The following is a 25871-nucleotide window of genomic DNA, read 5'->3' on the forward strand; positions in this document are numbered from 1 at the left end:
TCCCAAATTAATTGCTTTATCAGCAGTCCCCACATTTTCAAAACACCCTCACTCTCACATTGACTTATTCGGACAGTGTTTACATGAGCATGTGAGTCTGAGCCCCTCCCTCCCCGAGACGGATTGGGATGACGTCATGACGTCACTCGCTCACGTAGGTTCTTGGGCTGGAGAATTCGCGGCGATGGCGACGACGGCTCGGTGCTGGAAGAGGACGCAGTGAAGCTGGCCTCGGCTCGGATATGACTAATACTTATTTGATCGAGGTATATTTGCTGCTTAGCAATTGCACGGGGTTCGGGTGAATCTTTGGCTTCCAACTTCTCATCACTGCTTTCGCTGGTGAGTCCGCCGGCTGTGGTCGCTCCTCGGTGTGTTTTGACAGAGGCCTCCGTTTTGGGTTCCGCCCTCCATCTCATAACAACAAATACAGAGGCAGCGCTAGCTTAACCGGCTAACGTTAGCTAGCCAGCGCACTGGCTGGTCTGTATGCCACAGCGCCAAGCACTGCGGGGTCGACACACATGCGGTTTGCAAGTAAATGTTTATGTCGGCTGCTTCCCGTTCAAATATCCACGTTGCACCGGTGCTGACTTAAATTACTGCTAGCAAGTCAACTATTTAGCTAACGTTAGCTGACGTTAGCTAACTATTGATATTAGCTAGCGGTAACTGCAGACATCTAATAGGTCAATGGTGTCGTTAAATGACTCAAAAAGAAGGAAGGGCATCAGTAATGTTGACGTTAGCCAGCTGGTTACTTTTTTCACAATGACACTAGTTGGTTTATTTTTTTTAACCTGTCTGACGAACCTGCAGGCATAAGTTAACTGACGTTAGCTAACCGTACTGACTGGTCTTTACTCTCGCTCGTTCCTCTGGCTTCAGTTAAACGTTAACGTGCGTTATTCACGTTGTGTTGCAGCGCGTTCGGCTTGGTCGAACTCTTAAAACGATTCAGCATTGTTTGGTTTGGTATTTGATAAACTTGCTCGCCGACACGATACGTTAAGTTGAGGTTTCTACGATTTAATGGTAAAATGATTAACTTAAAAGTGTCATGTGTTAGCCGGCGGAATCAGACCAAACCTGTAACGTTGCGCTCTTGTGTGGGTTTAACGTCAACGCTAATCCTTTTTACTGCCTGCACGAGCTAACTGCAGTCACACGTCAGTATTTCTCTGACAGTTCGGAGATGGAGGCTGTTGGTCTGGTTATGCAGCTGCAGCGAGCAGTGATGTGATGCGTAGGGGCCCGTCACGGGACAGGAGCACCGTTAGGGCTCTAAGGGGTTTAGCCCCCCCTATGTGACTGTGCACTCAGAACCAGACTGAGCCGCAGCCACGAGCCCGCTGCGGTAAACAGGGCCGTGTGTGTGTGCGCGTGTGCGCGCGCGCGCGTGTGTGTGTGTGTGTGTGTGTTGGGGGACAGATAGGCTTTATCAGGTAGCACCAGCTGGAAGCTGGACTTCACAGTCAGTGAGGCAATGACCCCTCACACACACACACACACCACGCTCAAAGGCCTGTCTGACTGCAGAGCAGAGTTTTGTCTCATTTCTGACCTTTGGCACCCTAAATCGTCCCAACAAGGTGTGTCGTGAGGCGCTGTGTTACTCTATCGTCGGCATTACAAGCTCTCATTTCAGTTTCTGTAAGAGTTGCACAGGCTTTAAGTTAACCATGTCTTCCATTTGCTTATATTGACCTAGCGGCGGTGGATTAGAAATTGTTTCATGCATGAATGTGTTCTTGTTTTTGTTTTTTCTGAAGGTGAACGTTACATAGCCAGTTATCCTGACTGAACCATGCCTTTATATGTTAGCCTGACTGTACACGTTCTGCTTCAATATGCGATTGGCCTTTTTCCATTCCACAACTGAGTTTAAGTGGTATCTCTGAACTCGGATGGAAGCCACTCGAACCACCAGCACAGCTATATTTACAAGGCAATCAAAAGAGCTTCTGTAGCTGAAATGCCCCAGTGAAAAAGTCAGCTGTTTACAAGTTATTAAGGACAACCATTTGCCTTATGATTCAGTTCCATATTTGCCTTTATTTTCACAGATTTCCATGCCTTACCTGTGAGAGTTTCAATAGAGGATCATCGGGACGATCCGTTTCCCGTTATTGATTGTCTGTGGTAAGTCTAGAAGTTTAATGACATGAAGGCTTAAATTGTGGCAATGCTAGCCAAGAGCTTCCCCTTGTTCATGTGAATTGATGACACCCCAATCAGCTCGTTTCCAAGACCCGTACCCTGAGAATGTATTTACACATCGTTGCCACAATATCATATCATAACAACATTGTATAGCAGTTTCCCCGACCCTTCAAAATCCAAATACACCAACAGATTAACTACAACCTACTGTAGAAGTTAGTTTTGTTTATCTTTAACTGATGGAGAATGAATGCCTCTGCTGTTTGTGGTCGGGGTCTGAGAAATTTTATAATAATTTTTTGGGAAACTGTCTGTCTACTCTAAGTTATTAGATAGACCTACTGAATTTCAAAACCAGTCAACAGTAGTGATGCCCTCCCAGTAAAAACTGACAAAATAAAGCAGTTTCAAAAACTTAACTGACTCCCAATTAGTGCAGATAGTGAGACAGAAGAGCACAGATCAGTACTTTGATCATGACTTCATTTTCTATAGATGTTATTCCATATATTACAGTGATGATTTCAGTGCCTATGGCTGCAACACGGCTCATTTCTGGCTTTCAGGGGCCGAAATGAATGTATTGTTTTACTTACAAATTAATTTTAACACCGGCATCTTGAGTTTAAATTTGGATCACACCATATATAATATTATGGCCTTCATTATGGTCCCCATATATCATTTACATCTTTGCCTCTCATCACTCTGTGTTCTTCCTGTACAGACTGGTCCAGGCGGGATCTCCTCGTCGGGTGACCCGCACTCCTTCACAGGGGCCATGGTAAAGTACCCTGGTTTTATACATGTTCCGGACGGTGACTGCCGCGTGTTCTGTGGCCCGGGTGCATTCTGCAGAATCGGAAACTCTCCATTGATTCTTTCGCTTTCAATCAGCTCTGTTTACCAGCAGGCAGACAAATCAGCCGCAACGGTGTCAAAGGTCCTTCAAGGCTGCTGTCTAAGCAGGGCAGCTTTCACTGTTTCACTGTGCCGTCGCATCATGACATAACCACCAAGTCGGACGCATTGCCCGTTAAACCGCGTGTGTGACCGTGCGTGCGTGTGTGTGCGCGCGCGTGTGTGTGTGTGTCTGTGTTCGTGGCGTACTGCTGTGCTGGCGGCTGCCCCCCGGCCGGCCTCGGCGGGCTGCTCCTCCAGGCGTGACCGCTCCGTGTATCAGCCCTGCCCCGTGCTGAGTCAGCACCCGCGGTGCGGATGTGCTGCCGCTGTCGGTTATCTTCCATCTCTTTTGACCACCATAATCTTTCGTTACACAACGTTTGGACTCAACTCTGCTCCGGACCAAACAACCCACACATTTGTGTTGATGTCTGTCAGCGCGAGGCCATTTTTTTTTTTCCCCCACCGGTTTGCCTTTGAAGATAAATCCCTGACTCTGCTTGTATATCCCTGCCTCGCATTCCCCATTGATTGGCACCCTCTGTGTAATGTGTTGCATAACACTTCTGTCCCCTCTAACATTTGGCCACCATGAAAGACTTAAATAAAATGCTAAAATACCACATTTTTTTCAACCGGAAATTTGATTTAGGCTTTTCAGGGTCTTGTGTAAATGAATGACCACGTCTTTTTCTGTCTTCTTTTAGAGCAGCTCTGGCATCTGTTATACCGTGCCGTGTTGCACAAGGGCTGATTACAGTAAATTAGCCTGGGTTGCACATTACAGTGTGGTTGGGAAGGAGAAAACATCCATGCGAAGCAGCCTGAATGCAAGAAGATGCCTTTAAATCAAGTCTGTGTGACAACAACAGTTGCGACACATTAAAACGCCAATCAGTCAATCAGTCAATCATTCAAAGCTGTGAGAATGTAGGCAAAGTACAGAAGTAGCACTTTGTTTCCCCACAAAAGGACCGCTAAGATGTCTCACTGGCTAAGGTTTCACTGCCCTAACAGTTCCTGTAGTGCGGCCCGGTTTGTCGAGCTGTGAGCGCTTGTGTCCGTGTGCATGGAGGAGGGAGATAAACAAGTACTCAGCCAGCCTTCCCTGGACCAATGTTTTGAAAGCCTTGTTTAAACTAAAGAAAAATAAATCTAAAATGATGACAGAAAGCAAGTTGAGGTTGTTAAAGTTGATACCAGTTCAGTAAATAGTTTTCCCCTGCAGGAGGAGGAGGGGCAGCAGAGCTTGGTGTGCATCCAGGCCAATCAGATCTTCCCCAAGAAGTCCCCCGTTCTAGAGGAAGAAAACATGCAGGTGGGAAAGTGGCCTCTTCTCTTGTGCTGTAAAGAAAGAAAAAAGCCCCGTAAACCTGAGAGCCGTGGGCTTATGTGCGTGTGAATCACTCCTGTCGCTAATTAGTTACATAATCACTGCGGCAACATGTGACTTAAGCTCACTTTCAGTTTGACCAGTGTCAGAGGCAAAGTCTCAAAAGTCAAGTGACATCTGAAGCGGCGTAATCCCAAAATAAAAACAAAGTTATTTTTATGTCTGTCGCACAGTACTGCATGCGCTAATGTTTTTGAATGGTCTGAATGGTCATGAGGCCCCCTCCTTTTTTTTTTTTTTTTTTGTTAAAGAAAAGCTGCTGGGTTCTATAAAACAGTTCACTAGTTTGTAATGGAAAAAGTTCTCGCTGTGTTAAACGGGTACATTCTGTACTGTAAAAGCCATAGATTTAACTGCAGGAGTGAAAAGCTGACTTTGCTCGACGGATGTTTTAAAACTAGGTCAATACGACTTACGAAATTGTCACAAAGGCCATATCCAGTCAAACAATCTGCTGTGTCACAGCTCTGTGATCTGTGGGACTCTGCATTTTGTCTGACATTTCTTCTCTCCCGCTGTTCCTAGGTGCCCTTTCCTGAGCTGCATGGCGAGTTCACAGCGTACGTGGGGCGAGCAGAGGATGCCATCATCGCAATATCCAACTACCGCCTACACATCAAGTTCAAAGAGTCCGTCGTCAACGTAAGTTCTCTTTTGAAAAGTGAGCGATGTGCTTCAAGGTCGGACCCGATGAGAGAACGTCTCTCGCGCAGCTCAAAATAACTGAAGAACGAAGTACTTTGTCTCTACTCGATGAGGGGGGGGGGGGTCGTTAATGCTTTGTGAATGGACAGAGTCGGGGCCATTGTGCCGGCGGCGGGGTGACCGGGCCATTCAAAGCTGATCTGCACTGGCAGCACATGCCGCGTGACTCCTCATCACCTCTGTTTTCACACTCGCCTGCCCGCTCGGCTTTCTCTCCGCACTTGCCGTTGCCGTGGTTGCAGCGTTTCCACAGGGGATTCATAACAGTCACGCCTTCTCTTCCTTTCTCTCCGTCTCCGTTTCACCATGTTTAGAAAGAGAGAAACTGGCCTTGTTGCCCAATGTTGCCGGTTTCTAAGGAAACTTCCTCATCAGTCACTGCTGATCTGTTATTCAACTTTTTGCTAGATTTAGAAAACTGGGTTATTACAACTTAGTGGAAAACCACATTTAAACATAACTAACGAATAAATATAATACATTTATTTATTTGCCTTTGACCAATAAATCTCCCTCCTAAACGTCTGAGGAAAAGCACATTTCATGTTCGGATCACAAGCTGCTCTGCCTCTGACGTGCGAGAGCAGCAAAGTTGTGCAACGGCAAATCATGAGCTAAGATCGCTTCCTTCCTTCAAAACGTACCATCTGAAAATGAGTGAAACTTATTTCTTACACCAGTAAGGGATACGTGTGGCGATATATTCTAATTTGTTCTTTTTGTCAACAATTCCCCAGAAAAAACACAAGCAGCATCGAAAATATCCTCTTAAGTATCTGCTGTGTTGTTCTAAAGCGATTAATTACATTGCCTTCATCACACTGAATACGGCTGGTACGGTTTGCTTGTTCCACTTGCAGCTGTCGATACTCAACAGCGCACACGATCTGGGGCTCAGCGATTGCTAAAAGCTACGAGCCCGATCTCAGTCGGTCTGTCATCTTCCCCCCCTTATCCTAAAAGAATTCAACAATTTAGAGTCGGCAGTTAACCGAACCCCCAGAGCGTGTCTTTGGACTGTGGGAGGAAGACGGGGGACCCGCAGAGAACCCACGCAGGCCCCAGACCGACATGCAAACTCCACACAGAGGGACCGCTGGGTGCTTTAGAGCCCAGGGCCTTATTTTTCCTGTGAGGCGACAGTGCTAACCACACACCACCGTGCCTCTATGCCGCCCTTCAATCTGCTTAATGAAAGGATACGTTTGTTTCCAGTTTTTAAGGATTTTCGGTCTTCAGGAAGAGTCTTTTTTTTGGGATTCGATGGCCATGAGGAAAAGTACAGATGTAATAGTAATGTAAATTAAACCTGTACAATATATCTTTAGAAGTAAAGTATCAAAACATTTGCCATAAGTGCCCTGGATTTAAACTACAACATTTGGGCCGTTGTTAGGAAACTTTCACAAATCAGCATTTTGTCTGTTTTTAATAGAATACTAACTGGGTTTGATGCAGCCACAATCCGACCCAGTTGCATGAAGTGCACGTGTGATAAAGTCCTGAAAGATAGTGATGTCTACAGAGGCATTCAGGTTGACCTGGAGGAGAGGAGGAGAAGAAAATGCTTGTGCCTGGCAATTTTAATTTGGTCTGCTGTAATTTGTGCACTGTGAAGCCGAAACCAGACTAAATAGAACACAAACAATAATTTCACCCTGATTGGGGCAAGCGCCCTTTGTCTATTTCATTGGAGCCAAGTTTGTGTACAGCCGTTTTGGGTGTAACATCAGATTCTTTTGTTTACATCACTTCAGGTAAGAAATCAAAACCATTTTTCATTTCTGTTGGAATCAGAACACGGGTATAATATGAGCACTAGAGCCCTACTGAGAGCTGCGGCATGCGTGGCCATCACCTATATCCTGCTTATTTTTTCTGTCATTACACGCAGTTTAAAGAAAAAGAGACATCTTGGCATATCCTCAAACCCATCCATCTAACTACAATGATACGTCGAGCCTTCGTCTGTATGGGACTTCTTCAGTGGCCCTGACGGTTGCATCGGTCCGTCTGTTTCCTTTCGGCCGCCCGTCATGCTTAATTGGACCCTAACAAGCCCCCGGTTGTTGGCTCTCCCACAGCCTCTGTGCGCTCACATCAGATGAGCCGACGTTCTCTTCACACCGATTCGGACGGGCCGACGAGGCATCACGCATGCGGGAGCGGGAGGTGCTGCGAGGGAGCGAGAGGCTGTTAACAAGCAGCCGAGGAATTTTGATAGCAGCCAGATCGGGGACGTCGATTTTAGAGGGCAGGCATTGAGTTGTGGCAGCAGGATGCGTGTACATCCTGACTGAAGATAGTCACAAGTCAACGTGCACTACTTACATTCTACCTCTCTCTGTTTTGCTTTGGATAGAGTTGTTGTTGTTGTGAGGTGTCAGTAAGTACTCGGGGGAGCTGCACGCCGTGGAGTGGTTGGCTTGTGTGTTTTACTTTGTGTGGGGCTGCCCCGTTAGAATCCCGTTCCTCCGTCCTGTTTAACACCAGGTGCAAAAGTATGTGTCGGAGTGCCAGTCCGGGCGATTGAGTGGCTACTTGACTGGCTGTTGATGGTGCATGGCTGTCGACTGTGTGTGAACAGCTGTAGCCACTCTTTTCATGAAGCCCGACTGAACACTTCCCTTTGCTAATTAACAGAGCCTAGTGAAAGGCAGCATAGGTATTTCCCTGCAGTATTCAAAGTAGGCTCTTAAGTCATAAGCACATGACAGTTTTGTACTTAGGATGATATTTGCCTATTAATGATAAGGCTCCGGGAAAACGGGAAATACTGATGCAACCTCTTCTGCATCAAGTGTTGAGTGTGTCTGTGCTCCAACACTGAAAGTTAAGAAGATAATGTGTATTAACAGAGCTGGGGGGGATGCGATGTGAATAATTAATGAAAATGCCCCAGATCAAGTTGTTTGTGTGATTATTTGCAGCAGCGTGTGGCTGAAAGTTTTTTTTTTTTCCTCATACAATTTAATATTTTAATTAGAAGTGGTTGCAGCAGAGGCGTCGATTATTTGCCTCAATGAGTTTCATTGTTGACCAATACTAATCTACTAAATGGATTGTCAGCTGCAGTCTGCCACACTACTTGTACTGACTGCATGCGTTTGGGTACAATTTTGTGACTTTTCTTAGTCAATGACATTTGACTAAATATTTTTTGCTTTAGATTCATAACATTATCCGGGAAAATATCATTTGAATTTCTTTCAGATTTATTTTTCCCATAATCTTTTTTTTTTTTTAACTTTCCTTTTATCCATATTTCTCGACGTTTTTTCTTTTTCTTTCTTTTTTTTTACATTTTTGGACTGATATATTTTTCATACTTTTACTTATTACATTACATTTTTTGACAATTCTTTTAATTTTGAATACTAAATACTGTATGGTCAAAAAATGTAAAAACTAAAAAGATATTGGGTCCATAAATAGTCCATAAACGTGGTCTAAAAATGTAATGGAAAAACCCCAATGTATTAAGTTATGCCATTTCTTGTCACCATCACAGTTTGAGCGGGTGTAGAGCTGATGTTCCCGCTCTTACTTTCTCTGCAGGTTCCTCTTCAGCTCATCGAGAACGTGGAGTGTCGGGACATGTTCCAGCTTCATGTCACCTGTAAGGACTGTAAAGTCGTCAGGTACGACCAGCGAATCCATCCTGAAACCTACTCCCCTTCCTACTATCACCACCTCTTTGTTAATGCTGAACGAGACTTGAAGAAGCATAATGGTTTCTCCCAAGACGAAGGACGTCTGTGTGACGTTCATTGCAAAGTTTTTGAACTTTTGAACTGAAAATGCCAAAGAACAAAAACCACCTGTGTTTTGACTTTTCTCACAGAAGTCCACACACAGGATGGTATTGATGCTACAATTAGCTGAACGCAGGAATTTGTGAGGCGTAGGTTGCTATGGTTACCACTTAAACAGGGCACGCACTACAAAGGGAACGGAGGAATCCTACAGCCATAAACTGTATGTTTGAACAAGATGAGCCCAGAATTACGCAAAACCAACAGAGCAGCTGTCACAATGAGGTTTGTTGTGAACTCTGACAGAATGACCGAATCGCTCAGAAGCGCGCTGAAAGGTCCGTCGACTGGCTTAGGGTTTTACCGTTTGAGTAACACAATGAGTATGAATAACAATGCTTCATGTGATTGTAATACCATACATTTTGTACAGCTACCGCCTACGTTCCCATTTAAGAAGTAGATATCAATGTTAAATGAACTACAATAGAATTTTGTATCAAGGTGTACTGTTGTCTTTTGGGTTGGATCCACAGGTGTCAGTTCTCCACCTTTGAGCAGTGTCAGGAATGGTTGAAGCGCCTGAACGCTGTTGTGCGCCCTCCCTCTCGCCTGGAGGACCTCTTCTCCTTCGCCTTCCACGCCTGGTGCATGGGGGTGTACGCTGGCGAGAAGGAGCAGCACAGCGAGCTGTGCAGACCAGGTAACCCCCCCCTGCCACCCACCCGCTGTGTCCTCGCACAAAACCTCCGTAGAACCTCTGCTCGCCTCCGGTCTTATCAGACATCTCTGCTCTCTGTAGGGGAACACGTGACCTCCTGGTTCAAGAACGAGGTGGAGAGGATGGGCTTTGACACACAAAACGCCTGGAGGATATCTGACATCAACAGCAAGTTCAGGTGATGGCAGCTCTCACACAGGATACCTGCCGCTGTTTTCATTTCCCACCGCTCCCAGCTGGAGGACAAATCCGCTCTTTGCTTTCGTTGGCAAACAACACAAGTCATTGTGTGTGTGTGTGTGTGTGTGTGTGTGTTCGACAGTGGGTGTTTGTGTTACTGTGCTGCACCCTGGGCTGATGGGAGCCCGGCCCGGAATTAGGTGTCTGTAGACGGAGGTTTTAGTTGGGCCATCACAGCCCTTTGGTGTGCCCACTTTTTCTTTGTTAAACCACCGCTCTGTCCCTCTGCTCTGCCAGGCTCTGCCCCAGCTACCCTCAGCAGCTGTTGGTGCCCGCCTGGATCACTGACAAGGAGCTGGAAAATGTGGCGGCCTTCCGCTCCTGGAAGAGGTTTCCTGCTGTGGTTTATAGGTCGGTATGTTAGAATCGAGGTTGAAGGTCAAACCTGTTAACATCTTCATGGCTTTGCACCAGTTTCAGTGTGGAAAGAGGTTACTTTTGTTTGGAAACCCAAAGCATAGAGCTAATAACTAATTTATAATTATCTCAAGTTCCAACAGAGGCTCCACAACCTCTGTTTTTTGTTTCTGTAAAAATGACTCAAACCAGAAATAGCGAACTTTCTATGTCACAGCACCCAAGATAAATATGAAATGGATCCCAGATGAAATAAACCATTATAGTCTTTTCTTTTCATTTATCTCGTGTTTTGGCTAACGTCGCCCCTGTCGACATCCCAGGCACCAGACCACTGGAGCGGTGATCGCCCGCTGCGGTCAGCCAGAGGTCAGCTGGTGGGGATGGAGGAACGCTGATGACGAGCACCTGGTCCAGTCCATCGCCAAGGCCTGCGCCACGGACAGCAGCGCCCGCAAACACCTTTCCAACGGCGGCTACACCAACGGCACGGACCTGCCCGACACTGACTTTGGTAAGTCGGCTTCACTCAGCCGCTCGTTGGCTGAAGTTAAGTACTAACACGCTCTTGCGGCTGACGACACGCCTACCACTCCATCGACAGCGGATGTCGTTGCGCAATTTGTCCCGTCGGGGCTTGTCTCGCGCTCACTGTTTATTCTGATGGACGTCTGGATGAAACTTGTTTATGTCTTCTGGACTTCTTGATGGTGACGTTGAAGTCCCGCGTTCATATGACGCGCACTGAGAGATCATTCTGCTTTGTTTGATGTCCACATCAGAATCCTCCATGACCAACAGCTCGGAGGTGGAGACTTTGACCCAGCCGCACAAGCTACTGATCCTGGACGCCAGGTCCTACGCTGCTGCCGTGGCCAACCGGGCCAAAGGCGGAGGCTGCGAATGCCCGGGTAGGTCTCCTACAGGCAGAAGTAGGTCAATGGATGCTGTGGATTTAGGAGCTCAGTTCACAACAAATGTGATTGTTCTGTGTGCTCAAATTAAAAGCTCCGCTAGCTTTAGTTTTCTTTTTAACCCTTGTTTTCCTTCTGCTCCAGAGTACTATCCCAACTGTGAGGTGGTGTTCATGGGGATGGCCAACATCCACTCCATCCGCAAGAGTTTCCAGTCTCTGCGTTTCCTCTGCACTCAGATGCCCGATCCAGCCAAGTACGTTGGCCCCTGATATCCCGTAGTCTGCAGGCTCAAAACTCAATAGCTAATAAGAACACCTGGCCTTGGCCTTGGCCGTACATCTGTGCATGATTTAGAAAGCCCGGCCCAAGCCCAAGTGCAGGATCTCTTTCTGCCTGCCCTCCCAGACTCGATGCTACAGTGATGTAATTGAATCACTCTGGCTTAAGAGAACGTTGTTGAAAGTGATTAGGATATCCAATCACGGGACAAAAACAGACAAAAATCCTCCCAACTGTTGATCCTAATCCAGCCTTTCTTTATTCTATTATTACTTATAGTGTATTTTAGCAACCTAATGCGGTTTATGCAACACAAAAATAATTAACAAAGCATCCACCCATTCATTAGAACTGGAATATCCCGAGCCGGGTCGCTCCATTTACCCTCCGCCGTGTTGAGATACATTCATTTGGTATCTTGGGCTGTACCCGGCCTGTCTGTGATCAGTCACAGGCTTGTCTGTCTTTTACACAGAGGCTCTGTTTATAGAGCAGAATAAACCATACAAAATGCTTAGGATAATGACCCAGATAAGACGAGGCAACTGAAACATTTACTTCCAATGGAAGGTCAACGTGTTTGCATGTCGCACTCCGGTCTTCCGTCGTTTGGTGCTGCGCAAGACGTTGACAGTAGCTTTATCAGAGCTTGACAATTCAAATCCAGCCATATACTTAAAAGGTGTGGATATGTTGTTTGTTCACAGCTTGTTTCTGCTTCCCCCAAGTGGTCAAAAAGTGTTATTGCAGATAAACAAAATAATGCTAGTTATGAGGTATTTAAAAACAGGCTTGCATCAGGACAATATAGGGTAATTTTACCTTTTCTTTTAAGATAAAAAAACGCTAAGAAAATACACCTAATATGCTTATGCTCGTAGTTATACAAAGACATTGTTGACTGCTCTGCTAACTAGCTGAAGCTATAAATGCGGCGGTATGTGGCACTAGTCCACGCTATGTACTTGTGCTGCCACTGAGCGGCTGAGGCATTTCATGTCCCCTGATGTGTTTGCTTTTTTTGTTATCTGCCTGCCTGCAGCTGGCTTTCTGCACTGGAGAGCACCAAGTGGCTGCAGCACCTGTCTCTGCTGCTGAAGGCGGCGCTGCTCGTGGTCAACGCCGTGGACAGAGACCACCGGCCCGTACTGGTGCACTGCTCCGACGGCTGGGACCGCACTCCTCAGATCGTGGCTTTGTCCAAGCTGCTGCTGGACCCTTACTACCGCACCATAGAGGTACAGAAGACTTTCTAACTTAATTTAAGCGGTATGTTCCCATGTGTCTATATCAGCCTCATAAAAGAATACTGTCAGTGTAATTGACAAAGCGCTACGCTATGTATGTAGGGCTTCCAGGTTTTGGTGGAGACCGATTGGCTTGACTTTGGCCACAAATTCGGCGACCGTTGCGGCCACGGAGAAAACTCTGAGGACCTGAACGAGCGCTGCCCCGTCTTCCTGCAGTGGCTGGACTGCGTCCACCAGCTGCAGAGGCAGTTTCCGTGCTCCTTTGAGTTCAACGAGGCCTTCCTGGTGCGTACAGGTTTGGTGTCCGAGAGATCCCTGAAAAAAAAAAAAAAAAAAAGTCAGAAACCTTTGCTCTTACTATGATAACTGAAGTGTGTGTGGAAGCCTCTACATGTCGTTTTGTGTGTGTGTGTGTGCGCAGGTGAAACTGGTGCAGCACACCTACTCCTGTCTGTTCGGCACCTTCCTGTTTAACAGCGGCAAGGAGAGGGAAGACCGCCACGTTCAGGAGCGCACCTGCTCCGTCTGGTCACTGCTGAGGCCGGCCAACCGCACGCTGAGGAACATGCTGTACTCTTCGCACTCCGAGATAGTACGTCCTCGTTCCGTCCCTGTCTGTCCTCTGTCTGTCCCTGTCCCAGGATCGAGCCTTAAGTCCTCTAGGAAGAGGATTGTGCTAGTTCTTTAAAGGGGATGTATCGGTGGAATGAAAAACAAAAACAAAGTGTCAAAGTCTCAAGGCCTACGTTCCCAAATCCCGAGGGTTCAGACAGCAAGGTTGTATAATGCATTGTGGGAAAAATGCGCCCCAGAGCTATGCATAACATTTACTAAATGTTTTAGACTGGGAGATTTTATTTTTTGTGTGCCTTTGTTTTTGTGTGTTTGGGTTTCATAACCATAAAAGTCTCTTACCATGAGGGGAAGATCTGATCTCACAATCCCCTTTGCATTTAAATGTTTGTGTAAATATCTACATAGGTTTTTGTTTTTAGGTGGTTTGGTCACATTATTTCTCTTTCAGATTACTTTGGTGCCATTATTGGTCATTTCCCTTCTTCTGATCACAGCGAGCTAATTTGCAGCTGTTATTGCAGGTTCTCCACCCAGTGTGTCACGTACGCAACCTGATGCTGTGGACAGCGGTATACCTGCCCAGCTCCTCCCCCACCACCCCGTCGGATGACTCATGCGCCCCCTACCCTGTTCCGGGGGGCAACCCCGAGGATGCGCCCCTGGGCAGGTGAGCCTGCCGCCCCCTTCTCTTCCTCCCCCATGTAAGATAAACCGAGATCGAGGACTCCCTCAGCCGAGCGGGCCGGTCTTGTCAAATCGCAGCCACAGATGCACATTAATGCCGTGCTTATCATGCGTCTCTTGACAATCATGCCACAAAGGAAGTGCAGCAGGAAGTTGTTTCATCAATACCCGCATAGTTTATGATGGATAGTTCTGTCATGGAGACGGGGGCTGAATGCTTCTCTTTATTTTTGTGCTGCATTTGTTAGCAGCAGATCATCATCACAGTGTTCAACACACAATTTTTTTTTAATGAAATGCTGTTTCCTGAACATGGTTCTTCTTTGGTTCGCCCTTTAGACGTCCAAAGACTCGCTCGTTCGAGAACTTGCCCAGTGCATGTGAGCTGGGAAGCTCTCTGGCTCCGAACCGCCGCTCCAGCGACCCGAGCCTCAATGAGAAGTGGCAAGACCACCGGCGCTCCCTGGAGCTCAACATGGCAGTGGGCCCCGAGGGAGGGGGGAACCTGGATCAGGAGGCGCGGCCTAACGGAGTGGGACCTTACCCAAGTGGAGTGGACCTCGAACTGGAAGAGAGCCCGCAGCCCCGGGGCCCCCACGCCGAGCTCGCTCAAGACGCCTCTGTGAGCACAGCAGCTGGAGGTCAGGAAGCGGAGGAGGCGGATCTCTCTGTGGTGGTGGCCGTGGCAGAGGGCCAAATGGAGAACATCCTTAAGGAAGCCACAAAGGAGGAGGCGGCAGCAGCTGTTCAGAGAGAGGCAAGTGCGGCTGCCACACGTGTCACTGACACAGTCGACGCAGAGTCAGAGAAAGTAGCAAAAGGTGAAGAGGACAGTCCGTGTGCTGAGGTCAACGGGACTGACGCGCAGAGAGAAGCCATCGCTAATGGTCACCATTCGCTAAATGGAGGAGTGGAGGCTGAGGAGGACGCTGCGTCTCCCCCTCTGCCCGCACAGATGCCCGGCGAGCCGGATCAACGAGCAGCTGAGGTCACCCAGGCCCCCGAGGATCTGGAGCAGCAGAACTCTTCTGTACACGAGGAGCTCCGACCCTGTGACTCCCGCTCAGATGAGCCAGACGAGCCCGCGGCCCACAGAACTCTAACTAACGGCTTCGTCGACAGGTCGCCTGAGGAGCCAGACGCTGATGAGGAGACATGCCCGGCCTCTGAACCCGACCATGCCGTCTCCGGGGCGGTGGAGCAGTTGGACAAGAGGCCCTCCCTGATGGAAAGCTCCACGGAGACATTAACCGAAGAGGTCTGCGGCATAACGGAGCCGCCGGCACAGCCGCCCGTTTGCCCGGCTTGCCCGGCTTGCCAGCCCTGCAGCGATCCGCCGCCCTGCCCCAGGAAGGAGAAAGGACTTGAGGCAGGCGAGCTTGGCTTCATCAGAACTTTAAACGGGGCGACCAGGCGACCCTCCGCCAGTGCCTTTCAATCTGTGAGTGCTGACCTCAGCAGGGACGGGCTCTGCGACAGCGAGAGCTCCGACGGGGAGCCCTGCGGAGGACACCACTGGACCAAAGTGAACGGGGAGAGGGTCTCCCTGAGTCGACAGGTGTCCTTAGCGAGCTGCAACTCCCTGATCCTGCATCCACGTGGGAACTGCTCCCAGCACCGCTGGTGCCACGCCTTGCTGGGCCGGGCCGCCATCAGCCCCGAGCAGCCGTCCCGCAGCCACCTCGATGACGACGGGCTGACGCTGCACACAGACGTCATCCAGCAGAGGCTGAGGCAGATCGAGGCGGGACACCAGATGGAGGTGGAGAATCTGAAGAAGCAGGTGCAGGAGCTGTGGAGCCGCCTGGAGAACCAGCAGCACACCGGCTTCCACAGGACCAACGGAGACACGGGAGACGAAGCGGTAAGACAGGAACCCGACCAACCAGCTGATCCGTCTGCCTCCTGGACGGCCACGTTTAGCTTGTTACGTGAGCGCGGTGAACTCCCGGCACTCCTTCTGATTGTCCGTCTCTTCCTCCCTGCAGACCTTGTCGACGGACTCCGAGTGCAACCTGGACCCCAACTGTCTGTCGCGCTGCAGCACGGAGCTTTTCTCCGAGACCAGCTGGGAGCAGGTGGACAAGCAGGACACTGAGGTGAGCAGCCGGGCCCTCGTCATTCTAGGGACTCTCCTCGCACGCCTGGACAGTCTGTGGCGGTTACCAGTTGGCAAGCTGCTCCGTGGAGGCGAGTCGTGAACTGAGATTAGTCTGTACATTGCAGGTGACCCGCTGGTACCCCGACCACTTGGCGGCCCAGTGTTACGGCTGTGAGAGCAGGTTCTGGCTTGTCGCCAGGAAGCATCACTGCAGGTATGTACTGAGGGTTGCCAAGCTTCAGAAGCTCAGACCTTCAGTCACCACCTCTGTCATTGACCTCTGCCGTCCGTCTCGATGAGGCTTAAAGAGATGTTCACTCTGTTTACGCCCGCCCCTCTTCTGTTCAGACCGACTTTATGTGTCCTGATTCAGCCAGACTTAAGCCGAGGCAGCTTTGAGTTCACTCTGCAGTTTAATGACTCTTGCGTTTGATCCTAAGTGATCTTTTTGTGGATGGATTTGACTTCCTCTACACAGACGTGTGGCTTGCTTTTCTGCAGACCAGAACACAAAATCGAACTGCCGATTACTGTGTTGCAAATTCTTAATAATATTCATTTTCTTGCAGATTTCTCTATTTTTTTCAGCCTGCTCTTGACTTATTACTGCAATCATGCTTAAGACAATCAAACCTGTCCTTAATATGTTTTAAATGTCCACTAAAACCCATTTTAATTCAAAGTGTTTCCCTTATTTTCTTTATTTAGAGACAAACTTAAGAAATGGTCAGAATTTATGCAGCAGAGGCCGAGATATTCTGACTTCTAGGGCCCTACTATGAGTCCAAAACTGCTGAATCCTACATTCCTCATAACTTCCTGTCTGGTAAACATCCGCAGCTTTCAAACTCCACGCCTGCACTTGCGGCTTTTCTATTGTAAATTGACTTAAGCCCAACCAGAGATGACCCAGATGACATCATGGTGATGCCAACTGAGCAACTTGAGCAATATCGGAGGTCGGCTGTAACAAAGTCGTTCTTTTTCCACCACTGCTGATCCGACTGTTGGAGGTCACCAATAATCAAGGATTACTTTGGAGTTCTAGTTGCTCATCCAGTGTGGTCTGGACTGCAGACAAAGCTGTGTTCAATTATCTCTAATGTAATAATGGGTGAAAAGACCATCATATTTCAGCCCTGGATTGCCCTACAATTGTAGCCTTCTTAGATTTAGTAGATTTTTAACTCCCTCCCCCCTCAACTTTGTCACACACATCTTCAGCACAGTGTGTGAAGTGTCTCCACTGCTGAGGTAGTTCTTATCCATTGTCTGCCCCTCTCTACAGTGGCAGGGAGCCTGTCCAGGAGGTCTGGTGAGATCCCCTGTCCCCTCCGCCAACCCCCCCCCACCCTTTTAACCTGGCATCTCTGCACCTTCCTCATCCTAATCCCGCCCCTCCCCGCTGCTCCCTCCCCTCCTCACGTGTTGCATTTGGCCCCCCCCTTCATTCTGTTGTAGTTGTCAAAAGCTTTTTAGGGAAATGTCTCCTTCCTGTCTGAGATGTATTGACTTGAGTGTGCGTCCTGCTGAGCCAATGTGTCCTCAAATTCAGCGATTTTCAATTGGCTGTGCGGGAGCAAGGTGCCGTCAGTGGGAGGGAGGGCTGTGATTGGTCAAGGGGCTGATTGTTATTCCAGGACTTCCTCAACCTCAACACTCCTCCTTCCATAGCGGCGCATCAGCATCCCGCCCCACCCCACCCCACCCTCAGCACACAACATGGCGTCCGTCTGCACCTCACCTCCAAGCAGCACGACTCTTAGCAGACTCACAGTGAATTTTTTTTCGTTTTTTTAACTCTAATTAGAGTTTTTGCTTAGGGTGAGTACAGGCAGATAGAAGAGGGCCACTGTGTGTGTGTCTGTGTGTGTGTGCGCGCATGGCCTGACATCTAATTCTGGGCATGGGCATCTGAAACCTCCAGTGTGACGTTTTTTAATGGGCTGAATTATCCAGTTAGCACCACTGAGTGTTTGAGCCCTTCTGCTTAGCCGGCGTGTAGTGAGGCATCACCGCGGAGTGGAACAGGAGACGGGATTAGTGGGATCCTCTCCTCTCCCATTGCGATCATAAAGGACAAAAACAACAAACATTTTACTTTTGGAATATTGCGTGAAGCAAGAAGGAAATTAACCTCCTAAAAAGATTTCTCTTCAAGTTAAATGAGTTCATGAAACTAATGATAATTAATCACTATTTGTTTGAATCCAAATGTACTCAACAATTTGCACTTCTGGGTTTCTGTTAAAATACAAAATGTTATGATTAATCACATTTTTTTTATCTGGTCCCTCAAAAGAAAGGAAATATCTGGAAATAAATTTGTCACTGTATGAAGTGTGGTAAAAGAATCCAGATAACGATCATTGCGTTTGCAGTGTCAATAACTCAACACAAACCTTAAACCACCTTTTCAATCACTAGAAATCTTGAAACTGGTTTCAAACGTTCGACGAATGGCGCCAACTCTGTTTTCCGCCTACAAAGAACAGGGCCGAGTGCAAATCTGATGGTGCCGACTGTGGGTGTGGAGAGGCCGTCCGGGGGTCCAGCAGTGACCCGTCTGTGCTTCTCTGCAGGAACTGCGGTAACGTGTTCTGTGCCAGCTGTTGCGACCAGAAGCTCCCGGTGCCGAGCCAGCAGCTGTTTGAGCCCAGCCGCGTCTGTAAGACCTGCTACGGTAGCCTCAAGCTAAGCCCCGCCCCCCTGGAGCTGGAGAAACCCATCACCACCAGCTCCGACTGAGCCTCACAGCAGGATGGATGGATGCGCGCTGCTGAAGAATCGCACAGGAGCTACACAGAATGTCCCACGTACTTTATGTGTGTGTGTGTGCGCGTGTGTGTGTGTGTGTGTGCGTGTGCCGCAAAGATGGAATATAATGTGTATATACGGAAGGTGACGTGGCTGAGGAGCTGAATGACGTGTTGGTGAGATGCCGAGTGCTCTGAAAGTTGGGTGTGCACGCAGGTGGTGTCTGTGTGTGTGTGTGTGTGTGTGTGTGTGTGTGTGTGAGAGAGAGTCAGTGAGTGAGTGAGAGAGATTAATGCACACATTTGCCACACAGATGGTTTGTGGCCGTGACGGAACGGCCCTGCGAGGCCAGAGGAGTGAGAATGGACCTTCCGGCGGCCTCGGGCCGGCTGGGCAGAGGGAGGGTCTCCTAACTGTGTTGCTGAAGCCCCCCCCCGTAGGGCTTTGGCCCATCCGGGCTTCTCCACAGACTCTTTAAGCACCATCATCTCAAAGCTCGGACTACTTCTTTGCTCTGGAGGTCGTGTGATCAGCAGCCACACCGAAGGTCTCCCTGCAATCAAAAGACAGTCGCTAACCTTTTAGAAATGTCCCGATAGCTGATGTTCACACATGTCGTCAGTTCACCCAAATTGCAATATTTACCTCTAATGGCGTCTAACTGTAAATCCAATTGCATTTGAGGTGGTTTTGCGACCGTGGAATCAGTTCTCAATTAAATAAGCTGCATCTGTTGAACAAATTCTTAATAAGTCATCGGATGTAATATATCAGAATATAATGAAATATGGCCACCATGTTGTTTAAGAGACCAAAGCCACATATTCTTATCGTTTCTTTCGTCCAAAACCCAGAAATGACTGGAAAGTCTACAACTTTGGAATTTTGGTGAACTGACCCTCTAAAATCCTGTGAACTGAGACTGTTTTTTTTTTTTTTTAAAGCACTTCTTTCTTCTTCCTCTCTCACAGTGAGGAGAGTTTGTTATTCACATTTGAACCGTCAGCACTATCAGCGATGTGTAGGAAAGGCTTTAAAACATCTCATCAGCTGATGTTATTGAGGAGGCCTCATGTGTTGTGACCCCACATGAGTGTGACCCCCACTCGTTAGTTTCATGTTGTTGTTTTTTACCCAGCAGGCACTGGGAGCTGAACACTCACTCACTTTTCAGCCTCTCGGTGGAAGTCACTTGCACAGTTGGAATGTGACGCGTTTAACTTCCACGTTTAAATACCGAGAAAAAGATTCTCATTTGAGTTAATGTAATATAAAAAATTAAAAAAATCAATTGAAGGCAGCGGGGGGGCTTTGACCTCTGCTGTGATCACCGCTGTGAAAACAGAAAGGGCTCCCACATGAAACGCGTCCGAGAAGGTTCACTGAGACGCCCACTCGGCCCGGCACCCATTCAACGAATGCAACTCCTCGCACGCACACACACATTCTTTTGTAAGATAAGTGAATAAAATAATATATTCAGATACCTATATAGCATTTAAGAAAAATGTATAGAATCCTTGAATAGTGGCTCACTTAATTAGTCACAAAAGAGTTTCTTTTTTTATTTCTTTTTCTCATGTTACAACTGCAAAACAAAAAAGATATATTTTGCGACCTGTTGATGATGCAGGTGTTTTTCCTTTTTCTTTTTAAAATAGTGACGCAGGGTGTCCTGTTCTGATGCTGCAGTGGTTTTCCCTTTTTAAATGCATTAATTTATTAAAGTTGTGTTGGTGAATTGTTGTTTAAAATCCAGACAATTCAAATGCCGCAGGATAATCAGTGTTTGTTGAGATGAGGCACGAGAGATGGTTTTGATCCGTTGCTGCGGCGACACTCCTCGCTTCTGTTTTAAATCAGCCAATAGAAGAAGGATTTGTTTCCATTTAAGGAGGAGGTTTAGTCAGGGGTGTCATCCAGCACCATGTGACCTCGGATGAGGCCGTGTCCGATCGAGTGCGTCTGTAGCCGCAGAGAGAGGAGGAGTCTATGCACTTAAGAGAGCAGTGGTCCAAAACAAATCCCCCCCCACCCCCCACAACCAACTCCATACAGACTCGTCTACAAACACTACCTCTGCTTTTTACACACACACAGATTCCTTCTGAGCTTCTAGTAGCTGAGTGACTTTCCACATTTATCGCCTTTTGTTTTCATTCATTATTTTTTTTTCTCCCCCTCGGTCAGCTGGAGATCCAAACCGGTACAGCGCACACAGTGGCAGACTTTCATTTTAATATTGATCTTATTGAGGCTGCCAATCTTTTGTCCTTTCTTCGTCATCGGCTTGTCAGGTCAGCAGAGCTTATCGTATCTATTTACAAAAACACCTGGGCATCATTTCTAGGTACTACTGCATTGAATGGGCAGGAAACGTAACCTTTGGTCCCCAAAAGAAAACTAAACATTCTGGTTGAGGAGTTTCAGTTTATTGAACTTCACAATGGTGATTTAAAGATGGCTTTTTATTCCATCATCATCAAATGGAATCTTAATTTGGCTATAATGAGATGCGTAATGTCCCCCAGAGCCAAAGCCTTGACAGATGGCAGCATGAATCCTGACTCAGCATTTCCATCACAGGCATGTGGGCCGTCAAGCTCGTCTTGTTCAACAACCCATGAATGTGAATTGTCTTAAAATACAAGTTATTTTTTTTTTTTTTGCACATGTCATTAAGAAGACACTGCCACAGAGTGCATCGACAATAAAGCTGAACCTGAAAGTGTGCCGTGTTTCTCCGTGTCGTGACGAGCGTCGCGGTTGGGTTTTTGTACGTCCCTCGGGTCACGTGGTAAACGGGTCGTCATCGCAACGCACAATTACCAGTACGGTCCTTCGCTGTGCTTTCTTTTCTTCTCTTTTTTCCTGCCAAGGACTTCCCTCGGTCTGCATTTATCTTCACTCGTGTCGACGTGCTCCATCGGAGGCGTCGCTGCGACGGCCCGGTAGTCATTGGTGTGTGTGTGTGCGTCTCTCAAAGGGATCACTCGTGCTTTTGTTTAATCCCCTCTCCTTCTGTTTGGTGAGCACTTTGAACCTTCTCACGTCTGTCAGGAGTGTGTAGCTGTACACAGCATTTCCTGTAACAAGTGTTCAGTCTGAATATTTTGTTTTTGTTGGATTTACTTTAAAGAGCATTACGTTGTTGTAGAGTTTAAAGGAAAAATAAACCAGATAAATCTACTGTTTTGTCTGCTAGCAGCACCTGATGTCTGCTCTCACTGATTAAAGCTGAAGCGTGATGGAATATCTAAAAACACACACACACACAACTAAAAAAGACACTTCAATCATGTTTAATGCATGTACCAGGATACATCTTTAAAAATCAAGGAAATCTTAAGTTACTGTCTTAACATCAACGTCTACTAATTGAATGCAAATTTAAGTGAATACAGAAAAGGAAAACTGAGAATCAAGATCAAAAGTGCTGCTCTAAGTTAGTTAGTCATGCTCGCTGTTGTGACGGATGGATGTGGTTTTCCTGGCTCTAAAGAAACGATACCAGAATGCGACGCCCCGCCGGTTACTAGACTTCAAATCACTGCACAGAAACGGGACGTTGGACCATATTCAGCAGCAGCGGCGGCGGACTGAGAGCGACTGCAGGACGTCCGGCCTCCGAGGCAGAGCTGCACGTCTCTTGATCTTAGCTTTGCTTCAAAACAACACAAGCAATACTTTATAATTGTTTCACAAAGTGTGGCCGGGCATCGACGACTGTCAAAAAAAAGCTATATATTAAAAAGCCATCGAGTCAAGAGGATCTGATCCGTGATCAGCTTTTGACGGCGGTTCAAATCCAACCGCGCGTGCAAAGTCTCGCCTCCTCCGACCTCTTTATCACCATCAACTTCTCCAGACTAATGAAATATTGATATATTTCGTATCCAACGACATTAATCTCCCTGCAACATCTTTTAAAAACTCGTTTAAAAAATATATACACATGCCGTCACCGGCCGACTATTTCCTTTTTCTGTAAAAACTCAAGACGGCAATATTTACAACTTTGAGTTTGTGTCATGAAGTCGATGATCTGGATCCGTAGACCAGCGAAGGCTCCCGGCCCCCCCGATCTACTGTGGGATTGTCGCGGGAGATGTTTCCCGGTGCAGGTTTATGTGTCGTCGGACGAGGATCGGGGGTTGGTGGTGGTGGGGCGACATGCAGCCTGAGCGATGGGACCTTGTGTTCATGTATGTGTGCTTGCACTCGCTTGGTGGAATCGCGAGTTTCCCCCCGTAGTTTGTCTTCAACCTCCAGTCAGGAGCAGCGTGGAACTGGATTCACACCGATGACTGATCCCACACCTTCAACATAACAACAACAACAACGGGGACAACAAGTTCAACTTTCTGTTCTGACACTTGCAAAGTACGACATGTGCAAGTTCCTAAACATTTCTAGAGGGATGGTGGAAATCAGAATACATTTGGAGAGTATTTGCATTTTCATATTATTATTATACTCATACCATCCGATTTATAGTTATAGGATTGTGGTAATTGAATGACATTTCAAAGTCAGAGCAGTTCATCCCTAAATACATTTAACTTTAAATAAAATGATCTAGCAGGTAAAAAGATCATACTTGTTATAAGGCTGATGTTAATGCTGCAGTTTTTACTGAGTAGGGGTATTTAGGGCTTTTATTTGGGACTACTGTCAGTATAATATTCCATAAAAGAATTAGTAGGCCATTCAAAATTATTTTAAAAGTCTAATCCATGGAAATAATTAAAAGATACAACAATACAAGTCATGGTATAGTATGTGGAAATATACCATAATATCCTATCTGTGGTTGAGATATATACATATATATAATCTCAGTCACGTGCTATGAATCACCTTGTTGACGGGGGCGAGCTGCGTTCGGACGGAGCCGGCGTGAAGCCGCCCGCTGTCCCCGAACCTCCCGGGTGACCTCTCCCTGCGGCCGTCCAGCACTCGGCCCGGCGACTTCTCCCTGTCCAGCGGGCGGGCCGGAGACTTGTCCCGTCGGAACTCGGTGCGGCCCTCCCGGTACCGGTGCGGGGTGCTGGGCTCCCGGTGCAGGCCGTCGTGGCTGCCGGGGCCAGAGGTCAAGCGCTTGGTGATGTGCTCGCTGTAGGTGGGGGGGCCTCGCTTACTGGGACTCCTGCAGGAACAGAGCGGAGAGCAGCGGCAGAAGAACATTTAACTTTTGTTCTTTTTACAGCAGATGGCGCTGTTGGCCTGTTCGTTTTGTTGTTATTGTTTTGTGGATGTTCAAGTGTTTTTAATCCACACACACACACACACACACACACTCTCTCTCATTCGTTGCTCAAACAATGTGAGGGCGCTGACCCTCGGCTGGAGCCGGTCCGCTGCAGCTCTCCGGTTTCTCTGATCAGGCTTCCCTTGCAGCAGATGACCCGCAGTTTGTTCTGATAGGAGGAGGCCAGGTAAATGGCCCCGGAGGAGATGGCCGGCCCCAGGTAGCGAGGGTTGGGGATGTCCAGGTGAGCCAACACCGTCGGCCTGCAAGCACACGCGCGGCGGTGTTAGGAGAAAACGAAATCTTTCCAACTTTGTCAAAGGAAAAGCGACCCGTCTCACCCCAAAGAAGCGTGTCCCTGGACCTCGATGACGTCCAGAGAGTTGATGTAGGTGACAAACAGGTAGGGCTCTCTGTAGGCTGCACCCGGGGGGGGACAAATGTCAAAATGGGATCCCACACTGCTGTGTGGATGCATCGAAAAGCTGCAGAAGTTACACGTATTTACCAAAGGAGAGAGGCAGACGGCTCCACTTAATGTCCTCAGTGCGGCTTCTCCGTCCGTACGTGTCCACAAACACTCCAAACTCTTAAAAGATATTTTAAAAAGTTCAATAATTCTACGACTTGCATTTTGGGGGTGTATTTGTGGAGCGGTTCAAACACACCGTGAAAACACAGCAGGTATTCCTCCTTCTGCATGCTGCTGGCCACCTGCATGATGGCGATGGGGAAACTGTGGGACGAGGCCGCGAACACCGCCGACACGAGAGACACGTCGTTCTTGTCCAGGAACTCTGCAGCGGACAAAGCGAGCATGAAATGATCCATCTAGTATGTTGAGTCGAGTTACTCTTAAATTGTACCCTGGGATTCTCTGCTGTTGCATCATTGTGTTGTATATGTGTTTAAAGCAGGTTTATCATAAAAGGAGAATCTAAATCTAATCTAAATATCTCTGTGCAGTAGTTCTTATTTTTGTTCAATATAAGAAATCAAGTCTTGAAATGAGGGGAAAGTCATAATTTAATACATGTAACATTTGTAACAGAAAAGAAAGTTGGTTTTTTGCATGTTCTGATTTTTTAGCCAAATCTACGTCTACGTTCTGATATATCTGATCGTGTCCTTCTCACCCTCGAGCACGAACTGCTTCATCTCGATCTCGTAGAACTTGTTGGTGCCGATGATGATGCTGTAGCTGGTCAGATGGATGCAGCTGCAGGGCTCCAAGGTCTCAATCTCCTGTGAGACGAAGAATGGAAGGACGAGGGACATTTATTATTCAGAAACCTCTTGGACGGCCAAAGGACTTTTCATTTATTATCTATTTGTTGTCGCAGGAATGGCTGTTCCAAGAGAATGATTCCAATTCACACATCAACGATGAGTTATGAATAATCCATAACGAATGATCTAGAATAAATTTGGCTTTTGGAACACAGCACACAAAAAATAGAAATGTGGATTTTGGATATGATAGAAAAACAAGTTATTTATGAGTTAACTAGGATTGCACCTACAAGAGCTAATAGTACGTGCCCCTTTCTAGTGCAATGAGAGGGTTGAGCAAACCTTCTCCCAGGGCCCAATGTTAAACTCTATGCTATGTGTCCCACAACAGACCCGAATCTCTTCCAGGTCTTCTCATGTGCTGCACCGATCACACTGAACAGATCCCACTCGCCTTGCGAATGCAGTATTTGTTGAGATTTTCGTTGTAGCGCAGAATAGTTATCTTGTTGGGCATTGCTGCACATATACAAGGCCCGTTGTCGATCTGCAAAAAGGAAACACACACGTCACTTTCTTAAGCACA

General features: G+C 47.4%; 2 protein-coding genes across 27 annotated transcripts in view; one reads left to right on the forward strand and one right to left on the reverse strand.

The window, feature by feature from the left end:
- The first annotated feature begins 30 nt into the window (after positions 1–30).
- On the forward strand, positions 31–21532 carry mtmr3 (myotubularin related protein 3). 14 transcript variants are annotated; one of them, XM_078087290.1, is made up of 22 exons: positions 116–342; positions 2067–2142; positions 2891–2947; positions 4295–4384; positions 4985–5101; positions 7527–7550; positions 8723–8805; positions 9456–9622; positions 9722–9818; positions 10118–10231; positions 10561–10751; positions 11020–11148; positions 11296–11407; positions 12476–12671; positions 12783–12968; positions 13105–13275; positions 13781–13926; positions 14283–15807; positions 15932–16042; positions 16170–16258; positions 17333–17359; positions 18627–21532. In XM_078087290.1, the coding sequence occupies exons 3-22, from the start codon at positions 2945–2947 to the stop codon at positions 18790–18792; spliced, it is 3744 nt and encodes a 1247-aa protein (XP_077943416.1). In that variant the 5' UTR covers positions 116–342; positions 2067–2142; positions 2891–2944; the 3' UTR covers positions 18793–21532. The 14 variants fall into 14 exon arrangements, with proteins under 14 accessions (XP_040052714.2, XP_040052716.2, XP_040052715.2 ...); XM_078087300.1 differs by having other exon boundaries at positions 17333–17354; positions 18627–20047; XM_078087291.1 differs by having other exon boundaries at positions 136–266.
- A 555-nt stretch (positions 21533–22087) lies between these two features.
- Positions 22088–25871, reverse strand: part of citb (citron rho-interacting serine/threonine kinase b) — a 28163-nt gene continuing 24379 nt past the window's right edge. For all 13 annotated transcript variants that reach the window (XM_078087284.1, XM_078087282.1, XM_040196776.2 and 10 more), the window contains 8 exons: positions 25740–25832; positions 25189–25297; positions 24721–24849; positions 24561–24641; positions 24394–24472; positions 24142–24315; positions 23662–23950; positions 22088–23120 (listed from right to left, as the gene is read on the reverse strand). In XM_078087284.1, the coding sequence (XP_077943410.1) occupies positions 23097–23120; positions 23662–23950; positions 24142–24315; positions 24394–24472; positions 24561–24641; positions 24721–24849; positions 25189–25297; positions 25740–25832 (978 nt within the window). In that variant the 3' untranslated portion in view covers positions 22088–23096. The remainder of the gene's footprint in view (positions 23121–23661; positions 23951–24141; positions 24316–24393; positions 24473–24560; positions 24642–24720; positions 24850–25188; positions 25298–25739; positions 25833–25871) is intronic.

The sequence above is a fragment of the Gasterosteus aculeatus genome, chromosome 13, assembly GCF_964276395.1.
Source record: "Gasterosteus aculeatus chromosome 13, fGasAcu3.hap1.1, whole genome shotgun sequence".
NCBI classification, from domain to species: Eukaryota; Metazoa; Chordata; class Actinopteri; order Perciformes; family Gasterosteidae; genus Gasterosteus; species Gasterosteus aculeatus.